The sequence below is a fragment of the Haemorhous mexicanus genome, chromosome 7, assembly GCF_027477595.1.
Source record: "Haemorhous mexicanus isolate bHaeMex1 chromosome 7, bHaeMex1.pri, whole genome shotgun sequence".
Classification (NCBI taxonomy): domain Eukaryota; kingdom Metazoa; phylum Chordata; class Aves; order Passeriformes; family Fringillidae; genus Haemorhous; species Haemorhous mexicanus.
Genome location: NC_082347.1, coordinates 19,646,283 through 19,661,075, shown reverse-complemented (window position 1 = coordinate 19,661,075; position 14,793 = coordinate 19,646,283). Strand labels below are relative to the sequence as shown.

Sequence of the window (14,793 nt, the reverse complement as noted above, 5' to 3'; positions counted from 1 at the left end):
AGAGAATGCAATGGCTCTCTGTTAAAAACTATTTTAATAATAAAAACTATTTTGGAGGATCTTCCCAATCACAGCCTGTCACCTGCACTCAAGCTGCTGTGTTCATTAAAAAACATTCCCTAGAACCAAACCAGAACAAAACCCAAACATCTGTGCATTGAGGACAGGAGGAGAAAACCATTTTTAAAGCACTAAAGAAAAACTCTGAAGCTTCATTATGGTACTAGAATAGGTGAAAAATGGCTTGATTCTAGAAACCATAATCATGTCATGGCATTAATGTCAAATTATTAAGTGCACTATACAAACTGACACTTTTTAAAATCATTTTTTAAAAGGGGTCTTGATTCTTTGTTCTATACCTCTCCGTTATCATGACTGGTCAAGTGGAGACTTGCCAGGGACTGTCACATAGAGCTGTGTTACTGGTTTCTATCCAATTCCTAAGTGACACTGTTGTTCTGTGCTTGGCACGACAGGCACTGAATCTCCATAAGCAATTGTTCTGATATCAGAGACAGGACTATAGTTCTGTTCAGAGAGTTTGCTGGTCACAGGGAGTGGGCAGATGAAGGATGCTTTTATTTACACACAAAAATCTTTGTCATTGACCAAGAACAAAGGGAAAGGATATACAGAGAAAGACCATGACAATTTAATGAGGATTTTTTCCTTTGAGGGGACAAAGCTGGGGTGGACAGCCAGTGGTGGTATTACACCATTACAGCAGTTTATATGGCACCTCTTCTGGAAATAAACTGAATATTTGCTCACCGTACCACCAAAACCACCTGTTGTACATGCATGGCATGAATTTTATTAATACATCAGAAAGAACTGGAGGAAAGCAAAAGAGAAAAAAATATTGCCATCTAAATTAATTTTGAACAATGAAGAAAATACACAAGAAAAACCTGCTGTCACTCTGCACTTTTATTTACATACAGATACAAATGAATAAAAAGGCAGAGTTTCTTCTTCAAGACTGCTAACCTGCTGTTACACAGGGGGAAACTGTCTTCCATTCAACTGCTTATGCTATCACATGCACAGGAGGATGAAAATTCAGTCTTGCATCCCTCATCCTCTGCAAGCCCCACAGAGACAGGGAAAGAGAAAAAAAGCTTGGATAGTACTCAGAATAGTACAGCTTGGACAGTACTCAGAATAGACTAGCCCTAAGCTTATCTCTGAGTCATATTATGCAAATTGCATCACTCCTTGCTCTGCTTTTATATTGACATTACTGAAGATTGAGAGAACTCAAGAACATCCATTTGTTCCCCATACAGAAACTCCTGGATAACTGTTCATTCATCTATGTTGCTGCTCTCCATGCTGGTTGCACTCTTGGTTTTCAATGAGAGAATCAGAACTGCAAATACATCCAAGACTTGGGTGCACCATGGGTTTATATAGTGATCAAATCATGTAGTCTCATCTCTCTCTCCTCCTTTCAAAATACTAACACTATGCTTTATTTATTGGACTGAGACTGAGCCCATGTTCTCAGAATTATCTTCTAACAACAATCTTAGTTCAAGATTAGTTCATGGATCAGACTCTTTTTCTGGAAAAGAAGCCCATTGTTATATACCATAGTTTCATAAATTAACTCAAATCCAGGATAGCTGTAAAATGTAGAGCAGCACCTCCATTTCACAACTTCCTGACTTACTTGGAAGTATTTCAGAAAAAGATCATGCAATTAAAAATGCTGGCAGCAGAACCATCTCTAGCAATAGCTAGGGTAATTAAAGCTTGGGAAGAAAAGACGAAGCACACGGCCATACAAGTCTCTAGTTACATTTATGAACTATGGAGTCTAAAGACTACATATGAAAGATGCTGTTATCTCTCCTAATTAGACGATGCTAAGCTTAAATATCTGAACATTTATCTGGGTGTACTTAGGGGCCCCCAAAACCTTTTGCACTTCCCCTAAAAAGTCCAATGTGCCCATCTGTTTTTGAGCTACTCAACAAACAGAATCAAGGTATGAATTTTAAGCCAGTGTTTTGAACACAGCTATAATAAAAAAGATCCCTTATCTTGCCCCTGAGGAAGGTCTATGTGAGCGGGGAACTAAAAATACTTCTTTATAAATGTGTGCACTTAAAACTACCAATGTCAAACTGAACATATTCAAAAGCTTGCACTGTCTCCAAACCATGACATATTTACCTCTTTTCACTGATGCATTCATTTCATAGGTTAAACTTACTATTTCTACTGCACAGAAGTATCCTCGTGAAAATTATTTCAGTGAGATGGGACAGAGCGGGGGGAAGATGCATGTGAAATTCCTCAAATGCTACAGGCACCTCAGTATTTGTTAGGATTCCATTCAAACTAGTCATATGAAGCCTTAGGGGAGCTGGCATGCAGGCAGATTTAGTTATGATGGTTCATCATTCAATAAACCCATCAGTATTAAAATAATCTTTGAAGTGACTTGCGAAGATGTCTATTAGTGTATGTCAGTTATTAAGCAATTTTTCTATTGATATTGGATCAGAAAAAATACTGTCTCTTGTAGAACAAGACATGAGGGTGAGAAAACAGTTGGAGCAAAAATCAGTCTCATTAATAACAAGTCTATAATCACACCATAAAATAAACATGCCAGTTTCAAACAAAGAATTCTCCTGGCTGGTAATTTCTTAAATATTAAATACCCAGCACTCATTATTAATTTGAATAAAACAAAATTGGGGACAATAGTAGAACACAATTTTTGTTTAATAGCAGGGCACTTAATTTTCAGGTCATAAAACAACTTTGATCACTGCAAACTCCAAAGACATTAACTAATTCTGAGGACAGCCTCTTATGCCAAATGCACAGATCCAAATTCATTATGAACTTCAGGATCTTAAAATATGAACAAAACATAGTTTGTGGGAAGTAACATTAAATAAAAATACAAAAAAAAAATAAGATTTAAATGTGCCACTCCTTTTTAAAATGAAGAACATGGAACTAGACAGTACCACCTGCATTTCTCCTGTCTCAGCCATCACTTCATCCAATTATCCCACAAACTTACTGGACTTCATTTTAGAATAACTACCTTCTTTGGAAGGTGTCTGATTATCCTAAAAATTTAGGAACTTAAGCTGGAACTAGTCCCCAGTTTACTTGCAGCAAATTTAATCTACCCTTCCTTCAGGCAGCAGCACACAAGTGTGGTCTTGATTAAAATAAACTAACGTGTCACAGCTTCCAGTATTGTCAGTAAAGAGTTCATTCAGGCCTAAAATCTTGTTCCTGCTTGCTGGAGTTAAAAGTTCAACTCAATGACTGCAATAGATGTCTACCCACATCCTTAAAAAGACAACTGACTTGACTGGTGCTGTCAGGGAAGTCTATAGATGCCTGACACAACATTGGAACTTTAAATATGCAAGAGCCTGCATTCCCTACCCAGGGCAAATGACTTCTACACGGATTTCACAATAAAAGGCATTTTTAAAAGTAAAGATGAGGAAAACAGACAGGTAATAGAGCTGCTCCAAGATCATCTTGTGGACAAAACACCTCTAATAATGTTTCTTATACCTCCATTTTTTTCCCCTGAGTATTTTGTCTTTCCCAGTGATTTTAAAACCAGAGAAAATGAAGCAATTCATTGAACACAGGAAAAAATTGCTAAAGCTTGTAGCCACTGTCAAAGGTTTAGAAGGCTATGCCCTTGGCTATCATCATTTATAACTTCTATGATGTTTTTGACTCTGGCCACAATTTTCACATCTACACAAATACATACACATACAAATACACACGCTTAAATATATTCTCATACACCCAGACTTGTGTAAACACAATGAACAAAATGTTGCCATTTTTACATCATTTTACTAAGTAACACAAGGCACAGTTACATCATTTAATATATCCAAATGTAACAGATTTTACATGCAGCAACTGCAGCCAGCCATGAAAAGGCTTAGCTTGCACTGCACAAAAGTACACTTGTTCCTGGTGAAGATGGATGGCTACATCTTATAGTTCAACTTCTTTGATTTTATGACCAGGATTTCTCTACCCTTCCCAAAGGCAACCTTAAAAAGTTGTTCTCCCAGTTCCCAAAAGACACACTCATCAAGTTCTTATATTAATATTTTACTCACCAATGCTGCTCAGAGAGCTGCTGCTTTCAGAGTCAGAAGGCATTATGGAGAGCACACTGTAAGTAGACCCTAGAATCAGGAAAATAAAAATAGTATTACTTTTTCTCCCCCATTTCCTCTCTCCAAACTAAGTTATGATTCATTTCCTTGATACTGTAGATGCCAAATAAATTAACTAAAATTATTAAAATTATTCAAATTACTAAATTAGAGAGAACACACATCACTGAAACAAAAATCTAACAGGCAAAGTATGACTTGTAAATGAACACTTCACTGTGCACTTTTTGTGGTAAAAAACCATTTTGGCTAACATGGTAAAAATGAGTTCAGCAAAATATTAAGTATATCAGTTATTTCAGACAGACTGAAAACTCAGCGTTTCAAGTCTATTATAAAAGATTAGGAGTGATACTTGTGACAACAGTGGCAACCTATTTTGGTTTCTCATGTCTTCACATGTACCAACCCCAAATTCATTGTGTAACTAATTTGTATTCTTCACAAACTTCATTCAGACTTAAAAATTCCATTTAATTTGTAAATAAAATTTGTTTATATCCATTTGCAACTCTCAGTATCTGGTCTTAAAAGCGAGGACCCACAAAGCAGCAAGTTTTCTCATGGATTAATAGATCAACCGACAGTGAAGCCCTTCGTTTTAGCTATTTTAGAAGTATGCCAGATTTTATTTACCAGAAGAACTAGAAGGACAGGTCCTACTTCAAAACATGAACTAAACAGCTCCTCCATCCCTCACAGACAGGATAAACACACCATGGTAGAAAGACAGGCAATGATTATGTACAAAAGCCATTAAATCTAGGCTATTTTCAGCACTTGCCAGGATGCAAGGGCTGTGCTCACAACAGCCAAGCCCTAAGGCCATTTCAATACTTTCAGGAGCTCGCTTCCCGAGAGTCCCTCCTTCTTATATTCCAATATTTCTTTCTTCTAGTTTCTTTGAAATAAGAAATAAAAGCTGAGAAGCAGCAGGAATAACTGCATGGAATAGACTGAAGGAAGGATAGGCTAGAAAATAAGAAAGAAATTAGTTTTTGTTCATCTCCTCTCCTTCTTATTAGAGAAAATCATGACATCTGTAACTACTACGGTGTTAGATGAATGAAAGGCAAGATGTAATAAAATGATTCTACTAACACAAATAATTACAGAAAAATCAATTTTAAAAATAAAAAAATGAAAATAAGCAAGAAGAATTGCATCTTGAAGTAGACTGTTTAATCTGACAAATCTCTATGAAATTTTTTTTTAAATATATAGGTTACAATAATTCTATTCAATGATAGGGGATGTAATTTGTTTGTTTTGTTCAAATTTTTAAACAAAATACTAGTACATCACTGACACACTATCTGGGTTTAGAAAAAATCTGCTGCACATTTTTGCTTCTACTTCAGACATTTTCAAATAATAATTTCAGCTGTATTCCTATTAAATTAAAGTTTATTAAAAGCTAGATATTTTCCACATTAGTTATACTTAACCTCCTTGCATATTCTAAACTCATATGACTTGCAGCATTTCTTGAAGTCTACACCTAAACTGACTAGAATCACAAGTTGAAAAAAATAATCAATATATTAAACAGAGTAGGACATCTTTATGACAGAACACATGTACTGAGATTGTATCAAAACTGTGTGGGACTCAGGCACAACAAAATCTTGTGCCAGGAAGTGATACTTAATTTTGCTCAGGAATTGAAGGCAAAATCACCCAGTTCCTCTAAAGATTACACAGAAGTTCCACATCTAAAGAAACTTGTAGCAATTGTTAGCTGCTTTTGCTCTTTTGAGTGAAGAAATAAAAGACTCAAAAATCTCATCATCTTAACTGATCTTTGTTCTATTTATCTTCAAGACACAGATCCCCTCTGTCTTCTTGTCTTGCATTACAAGCCAGAGACAGAACTTAAGATGAGTTAAATTCTGCTCTCTGGAATGGACCAAAAGGTTTTTTGAAGCTGACTTCATCAATGGAGAAATATGTTCTTTGAACATTAGCTCATATTTGTAGACACAAGATCCGGTATGCATGGCATGCTATCAAGAAAACCTACAATTGTGAAGAGGGGAGGAATCATCTGACCTGTTCATAATTCCTCACTTACAATAACAACAACAACAATCTAGTCACATTGACTGGTTTTGTTTTGTTTTTAAATTACACAGGGTACAAGTTCATTATCTGTAACAAGTGCCATCTTTGTCATTAGAAGCAGTATTAATAAGCTTCAGAAACAACAACCAGGTCCCTACACAGCTGTCACAATATTAAATTCATCTTAAGGTACTGTACTGACACATCCTTGTATTAAATCCAGGCTAAAGTGGCATTGTGCTTGGCATATTTTGCTTGATCAAACTAACAATATATCATTGGTACCTGCAAACACTTCAAGAAATATTCCCCCACTCATGAGGATGCCACCTCACATAAATGAAAACACTCAAAATCATCCCAACAATTTAGATACAGGTTAAAAAAAGAAAAAAAAGAAAAGAAAAAGGCACAGGTCAGTTTTTATAACCAAAAGGACTGTATATTTGTAAGCTGCACAACCATGGTATTAACTTGTTGAAAACTCACCTTCCCCCCAAAGAATTTTGCACTTTATTTCTTATTCTTAATGTTTTCTGACTGTCCATCTTGTCAAATTGCATCAAAAGAAAATAAGATCTGAACACTAAATCCAATAAGAAGTCTTAGCTAAAGGTTGAAAGTGCTTCACACCTAGTTCACATGCCTTTCACCACACTTTTCCAAATAGTTCCCTTTAATATTTTTCTGCTAGTATTCACTTTGCATACTGAAATCCCCCAGTGGTAAAACTTGCTACATTTGATTTCAATTCACTGGTTTATAATAATTGCTGACATGTTCCTAAAGTTTAAAATTACACCTTGCAACGACAGGATTTGAGAAACAGAGTAGAACCTTTACCTACTTAAAAACAGAAATTAAAAAAAAACTCCAAACCAAACAACTACATCAAAAAGAAAACCCCAAAAAGCACAAGCAAACCAAAAACCAAACATATCTTCTACAGATACACATTCATACAGTGAGGGAAAATACATGACCATCCTATCTTAACATGGCAGACTTGCTTTCTCTTTTACTTATCCAGACATAGGCTTTGGATCAGTTCCTGGCTGTACTAAACAGCTTTGGCAGAGCATGGGGATTTAGAAACTGCTACGCTATATACTTGAGAACCTTAACAATCTCATTTCCTTCTATTTTCAACAACTAGAGCAAGTCAAATTTCTTAAAGTTATTACTGTCTTTATTAAACAGATTACAGGAAGGCCACTTAAGAACTTGCAAATTCCAGAAAGGAACTTGTTGCTTAAGTGTGGAAGCCACCTCCAGGGAGAACTGAGAACTGTGTTCCAGTCTGCCTTCATCTTTCACACAACAGCCACACAGAAAGAGTGATATGTATTTTCCTTGCTAAGAAAGACAATTATGGTGGAAACAGGAAAAAAAAAAAAAAAACCAGAAAGAAAAAAAGAGAAAAGTTACACATCCTGAGAAGACTGCAATTGTCTAAACCAGCAAAAATCCTCATCAGCACTATCAAATCAAGACTGGTGGAATTAAACTAGCCATACAAAATGAAAACAGAACACTTCTTTCTTCTATCTTTCTAACTTCTGAATTGTGAAACACCATGTAACACTGGACATCACCTGTTCTTAAAGGAAAAACTAAAAAAGGCCAAGTCAGCTATCTCCAAATAATGTCTCCAAAACAAGCTTGCACTTGGGACCTTCTGTAAGAAAGTAGTACAAAGGATCAAGTATATCTTTTGGGATATTAATGAATGACTTGTGAGAAAAAATACAGCGTTCAGATTAAGAGAAAAAAGCTGTCAAGTGCCAGTACTACATAGAAACTTCTCATCCTCCTCCATACAAATACGCAGGCTCTGCTCATAGCTCTAAAGCATAGTGTATCCCAGGGGACTGGAGTGGCCACAGAAGGGATAGGGATTCACCTTTGCAAAATTCATTGCACATATGCTTTCAATTCTCTAATTATTCCCTCCTCCCCTTATCTTACAACTCAACTCAAAGAAGGCTATTTCATCTTCCAAGCTTCATTATATGAACTAAACTGTTTTTATCCCACATGATGGGGAGTGCTCAGATCTTGGCTGCACTGCTCTTGGTAGGTCATCCATCTTTAGGGATGGCATTTAGATCTGCAGTATGGTTGGCTCCTAAATTAGGCACAATTTCTAACTAGGAACACAACTTATTGTAGGACCGAGACTGGAAGGAGCCTTTGCCTCTACAAATTTCTTTTGCTGCTTCTCTGTGTTTAAGGATAATGTTAAACAACCCTCCATGCTCCTCAGCTACAAATTTCCATTGCTAATTGAATTCTGCTCCTACTCCCACCTCCCTTTGCAGCGCAGTGACTGCCAGCTGATTCAACTTATTGTCAGCAAATTATTTTTCTGACGGAAATCCAATGCACTGGATGAGAGGGCAGCACAACAAACATTGCTTTATCCACATCTCCATGCACCAAACCAAACTGACATTGGCAGGACTCCTACGTGCTGGGGGGAGCAGTTGTTTGATTACAACTGGAAATGACCCAGAATTCAATGTTCCCTTTGCCTTCACAAAAACAGAACTGCCCAAGGAGCTCAAGACCACATGGATCTGCCTTGCTCCGAGTCTGAAGCTATTCTTCCAATGGCAGCCTATGCAGCCAGGTTTGCCACAAACCACAAGACAGGGACACTGCTTGCAAACTGTGTGAAATTCAGACACTAAATTCTGATCTCATACAAAACCTTCAATTGAGTATTTGCTTCCACCTGCGTCACACTTATTTCAGATGTTTCACAGTCATTTACCCTTAAGGATATGAGCAACTCCAAGAACAAAGGTACAAACTTAGCAGTAAAGGTCAAATAAAAGTAGATTCCATCTCACCAAAAGTTTGCTATTTCTTCCCTGTCTGCTTTCAAGCACAGCTTTGTTATTTATCCTGAATATCTATTTTTAGTACACCATGAAAACTAAATGAACATGAAATGGCTTTTTAAATAATTAAGAAGCTAAAACCCCACATTTTTTTATTTCCCAAATAGCTCAGTCTGGAACAGTTTTACAGAAATGGTGAGGGTCAAAAAGTTTATTTTCCTTTTAAATAGAAAAAACTTTTTATAACAAGATATTAATGAGATATTTAGGTATTAACATTAAAATAGCTGTTTGGGAAAATATAGATGCTTTACTGTTTAAGCCAATCTGGAATTCTAAGTGATTATAAATACACTCTTGTTAAGGACAGAACACTTCACTCATGAAAAAGGACTGAGGCACCTTTCTCTGAAACATTTAGTAAAAATGAACCTAAAGTCAGATTTAAGTGATAATCATGATTTAATATGACAATTTATGTTAAGGCCTAGATTCAAAAAAATGCCAGAAGCCAGAGACATCCATAAAGATGCCCTGAATTCAGTTCCTAGTTGTCATTCAGTACAGCATCAGATCTTCAGCTATTAAAAACAATGCTAGACAATTATCTGTAAAACTCCTATTTTCTTAGCAACATCTGAACAAGAGAAATATTTGCTTTCAAAGGCTTATGCACAAAAGGCAGAAAAAAGAGTAACTGATTATAAATTCTTCAACTTCAGTATTTAGTACAGATGGGAAAAATTCGCATTTAAAGTCAAGTTTTAGTAAAAATGCAGTGCAGGTAGGTGAAGCAAATTATCTTGTATTTCAGCTCATGTGGATTGCACACGAGCTGATTATCACCAATGCAGCAGTGCTATCTTCTGTTCTAAAACATGATATGGCAGCACAGCTGACTATCTTCTCAAACAACTACAAATTTTTTAATGAATGATTTTAATTTTTATTTTTAACACAGATGCTTTAATTCCCATTAACATATTCCAAGGAATCCATTCCACTTCACTGGTAAAAAGGCAAAGGTATCAATTTTTTCTTCCTTCTAGCTATCAGGAACATTTCAGTTGTTTGCTGGATTATGTATGATAAGCTTCAGATAAAAATTATAAAATATAATAAAAAAGGCATTTTTTTACCCTCTACTGATACTATCTACCTTTTCTAAACTCACCTGAGTACAATATAATCTTATAAAGCTATCTATTTTCTCTGAAAATCCTGATTTCTATAACCCTAGCACAGTGACATGGATCAAACTTCTTTTTCTAACAAGAATCAGAACAAAGTAGTTGGAATGCTCTTCTCAGAAAGCAGCCCACAACTATTGAAGAAGCAAAGCAGCAACTGACTGAAGAAGTTACTCACACAACACCTCCTCATTTGAGCCTGATGTTTCTAGTCTGGAATCGTCATTTTGCTACAAGTTACAAACCAGTCCACACCTACTGCTCTTAGGACTGCAAGAGATGTATCAACACAACCAGTCAAATTTGGACTATGTGGGAGTCACTACTAAATGTGCCTCCTTTGAAATTAAGAGTCATGTTGGGAAATTTGACTTTTCCAACTCATGCATTTCTCAGAAGAGAATTTCATGTTACTTGTGTGAAATCTGGCATAATGCTCAAAAAGCTTCCTTGCAACCTTGAAAGGAGATACATACTCCCCAACTAAGCCCTAAAAAAATGAATTCTCCCTAGCTCTTCATAGCATTCTTCAATATTCAACCCTTACTCAGAAAAATACAAGGGAAAAAAAAATAGTCCCAAGATGGTTCCACTAAGCAATGTTACAGAAGGGTTTTCAACTCAACTTTGCTATGTTGTTACAATGGAAAAAACTATACACACTTTCATACAGAAGAGCACTTACATCCAAGCTTCTTCTGTCTCTGTTTACAGCAGCTGTTACTTAAAATGCTAAGAAAAAAGATATATCTAAGCTAAACAATTTAATTTAAATCTGCTTGTCGCCTTGGCAAGTTAATTTTATTTGACGCTCAGCTTCATTTAAGATAGCAAAAGTAAGGAAGAACAAAAAACACAGTTTTTTCCCGTCCTAGTGCGGTAGATCAGGAAATCCTACTGCCAGCAGTAATTCCATATTAAATACACATATTTATTCTGTAGGCACAGAGTAGAAGACTCTGCACAGTAAAAGAGATGTCAGTCCTTGTCACCTGTAGACTTCAGGCCCAAATCCTTTTCAGGACTTCTGCAATTACAGGAAGGTCATCAGAACTGTGTGAATGCTACTTGAACACACCAAGTACCACAGACAAAGGAAATGTCAAATCCATGGCCAAGTGATCAAAACCCTTCTCTAAACCCAGACAGATTGGATCTATCAGTCTGTGTGCATCTATACAGGATCTTTCCAGAAATCTATCAGTTTTCACAAAGCTAATAGCTTAACCAGACAACTCTTGCAAGCTCCAAGCACTGCTATGACCTCAGAAGAAGGAGCAGAGAAAGTAACAATATCAATTAAGAATATATTTGATCCAGATTGTATTTTTTCCAAAGACAAACACAGATATAAAAAAGAAACCACACCTATGCTCTCATTCAACCAACACCCCAAAGTACGTCCTTAATTGCTCTGCTGTACTGAGTGATCATTACAGGAGTCTATTACCGATGAACTATTTACAAAAATAGTTTGCTGCAGAAATGCCCAGGCGTGAACTTCATGCTTCTTCTGGTTACAGCTGCACCACCCAGAAGAACTTCCCATCCCTCACCAGAGGTAACCTTCGGCTGTGATGGGGCAGTAACAGCCCGATAACCTCGTCCACTGGCACAGGCACCACCAGGTTGTATGTGAGCAGATCTGTCCCTGACACACACAGGGAATACACAGAAAAAGAGTGCTTAAGCTTCCTAAAGGCAAAAGTAACCCACGTAACTAAATAGAACAAAAAGCCATCCTCCCCAAGTACCAGAGTGCTCATGCATACAAATGTTCCCTCTACCTAGGAGCTGAGACTGCTGGAAAAAAAAGGAACTCATCTGGAAGCAATTATAGCTCAAACTCCTGCTTTTTGCCTCTTCTCTGGAGGACACGAGTGCTGCTACTTTGCCTTCTCTCTCAGTCAGGGCAGGTCAAGGAGGAGACAACGTTTTCAGCCTCTGCTGTGGTTTGATAGAGTGGGGAGGCAGCCACACTGTGTGCTTTTCAACATTGAAGGAGTTTCCTTGCTTAGACATAGATGCTCCTAGTGGCTTCTCCTGGCTTCTTAACGACAAGACTCAGAGATTGAGTGTCTAGAGAGGATTTTTCCTACATAGCAAGGGTATCAACATACTAAATTGGCCTTTTAGCTTTTTTGTAGTTATTATTTTGGGAGAAATGTAATTGCTGCAAGTGTAGCAAGTCACCTAGTGCCTAATGATTTCCTTAGGACCTTTTAAAGCAACAGATCTGGGTTATCAAGCAATCAGTTGCTGTGTGTGTACAAGCAATAGGTGGGAACTTGAGGCCCTAGTGAGAGGCAGGCAGATCTTACTAAGGGGGAGGATTTCTAGAACCCAAATTTTCACTGTAAGAGCAACTGTAAGGGCACAGGGAAAAAAGGGGCGGCAATGCCTGCAATAGAGGCAGCCAAATCCTATTGGCTCCAGCAATTCTGGAAAAAGTTTAAGCTTAATGCACTGACAGTGTACAGATAAAAGCCTGAAATCACACTCTGACAGGAAGCAGTAGCATTAGCATTACTGCTTGACAACACACACTAAGCTATATGGAGTGCAGCCGACTTCCTTGGAGTCTGTGGAAGAGACACAGGCTAAAAATTCAGCAAATGCACTTGACGTCCAGCATGGTACTCCAAATGCAAATATAATGCCCTAGTCCACTAAGACAGTGACAAGAGAGAAGAAGAAAGGAAACAAGACTACAACACAGAAGAAGTAGAACATGGCATAGCGGACAGCAGAAATCAGAGCTGTTGAGGGGAGAAAGAGTAGCCTCTCACCCAAGAGAGGTGACTAAGACAATAAACAAGTCAAGGCTTGTTGTGACTGGGAAGTCACCTGCCTATCAGAAAGGTCTCAACCATCTCTCATCTTCATTTTGGAGTAGAGGAGCAAGCAAAGATGCTGCCTCCCCATCAGCACCACTTGTCAGGCATGGAGTGGGGAGAGTTTTAACATTCAGGTTCCCCTACTGATGGCAGCACAAACACGCCCTCAATAAACATGCCAGGTGGTTGGGCATAGCAAACTGCAACACTTTGCAACATCTTCATTTAACCAAATAAACACCCATATTTCATTGATTCTACCATCAGCAACAGAAGAGGCAGTAAATATTGTGTCTCCAAAAGTAGCCTTAAACAGGCTTTGCTGTGCAAGCTTCATGGCTGCCTTTGACACTTCTTCTTTTCAGAATACTAGCTTTCATTAGATCTTTTTCCTTGAACAGGTTCTGCAGATATTGAGAATTCTCCTAAAGAAGATGGCATCAATAAAACTAGCTGCCATCAGGATCAAGTGTTCCACTGTGCTTCCCATTTCCACAATAACTATGAAAATAGTGATGTTAAGGGTGTGCAGAGGACAGAAAACAACATGAGAATGGTAGTGTGTTTAAGGAAAAAAAGGTAAATATTCATTGCATTCATTGTTTTCCTGACATACAGTTTCCAACATGAAACACTGACATACAGTTAAACACTAACTAAACTATAATCAAAACCAAATCCTATAAACTAAGAAAAGGCTTCCCTTAAAAAATCCCTCCTAAAGCCTGAAGTGGGGTGAATTACAGTACTGCTGCACCCACAACCACCAAATATTTGAAAGATGTTACAATGAAGAACAAATTCAACTACTCTGTAACAAGAGAAACTGCTTAGGAAACGACAAAGAAGACACAGGTTGAGAAGGATCACCATTTATCACAGGATTAAAATCATCAGTTGTGAACTACAGCCATCTTTGTTACAGCAACTCTTCTCTACAAGATATTTTCACCACTTTTTTCTTTATTCTCTCATAGAGAGAATGCTGCTGTTACAGAGATACTCTTATTATACACTGCTATTAGATAAGTCAAAAATATTCAAGACATTTAAATTACAAACAAGTGGGTTACATTCAATCACAATTTTTCCAAATCCACCTTATGTTGCTGTTGATTTTACTGTTAAGAAAACAAAGTAGTAAAAAAAAACCAAAAAAACCCCCAAAAAACAAAAAAGACCAAACAAACAAACAAAAAACCCAAAACAAACAAACAAAAAGAAGTCATAATGTGTAAACAGAAGTAGGTAAAAGCAAACAGACGACTGGAGCTCAGCTCAAGAGTTTCATCTTTCCTAAGAGTGCTATAAACCACAAATTCCTCATGGGAATCTTCAGCCCTACATCTTCTCACTGCTTGGATAATATCTTCCAAAAACTGACATTTTGAGTCTACATTAGAAGATGTGTCAAAAACAACTGTGAATATTAGTTTGGATCCATTAGAAATCCATTCACATTTCAAAATCCACACTGCAACAAATCCCAAAAGGGTTTTAATTTGTACAAAAGCATCTAACTATCTCTTTTCTTTCACAAATAACATCACAGGAAAACTTCAAAGAAAATTTAAATTCTTCAAATTTAAGAAAAGAGGATTGATAGCATGTAGCTCTTTTAATCATTGATTTCCCTTCCTTGCTACCCTTTACCCTGATGGGA

The 14,793-nt window shown here is 37.1% G+C and overlaps 1 protein-coding gene across 4 annotated transcripts in view; it reads right to left on the bottom strand.

Moving 5' to 3' along the window:
• Nucleotides 1–14,793, bottom strand: part of DLG5 (discs large MAGUK scaffold protein 5) — a 98,295-nt gene that overhangs the window by 57,612 nt on the left and 25,890 nt on the right. For all 4 annotated transcript variants that reach the window (XM_059851293.1, XM_059851290.1, XM_059851291.1 and 1 more), the window contains one exon: nucleotides 4,134–4,202. In XM_059851293.1, the coding sequence (XP_059707276.1) occupies nucleotides 4,134–4,202 (69 nt within the window). The remainder of the gene's footprint in view (nucleotides 1–4,133; nucleotides 4,203–14,793) is intronic.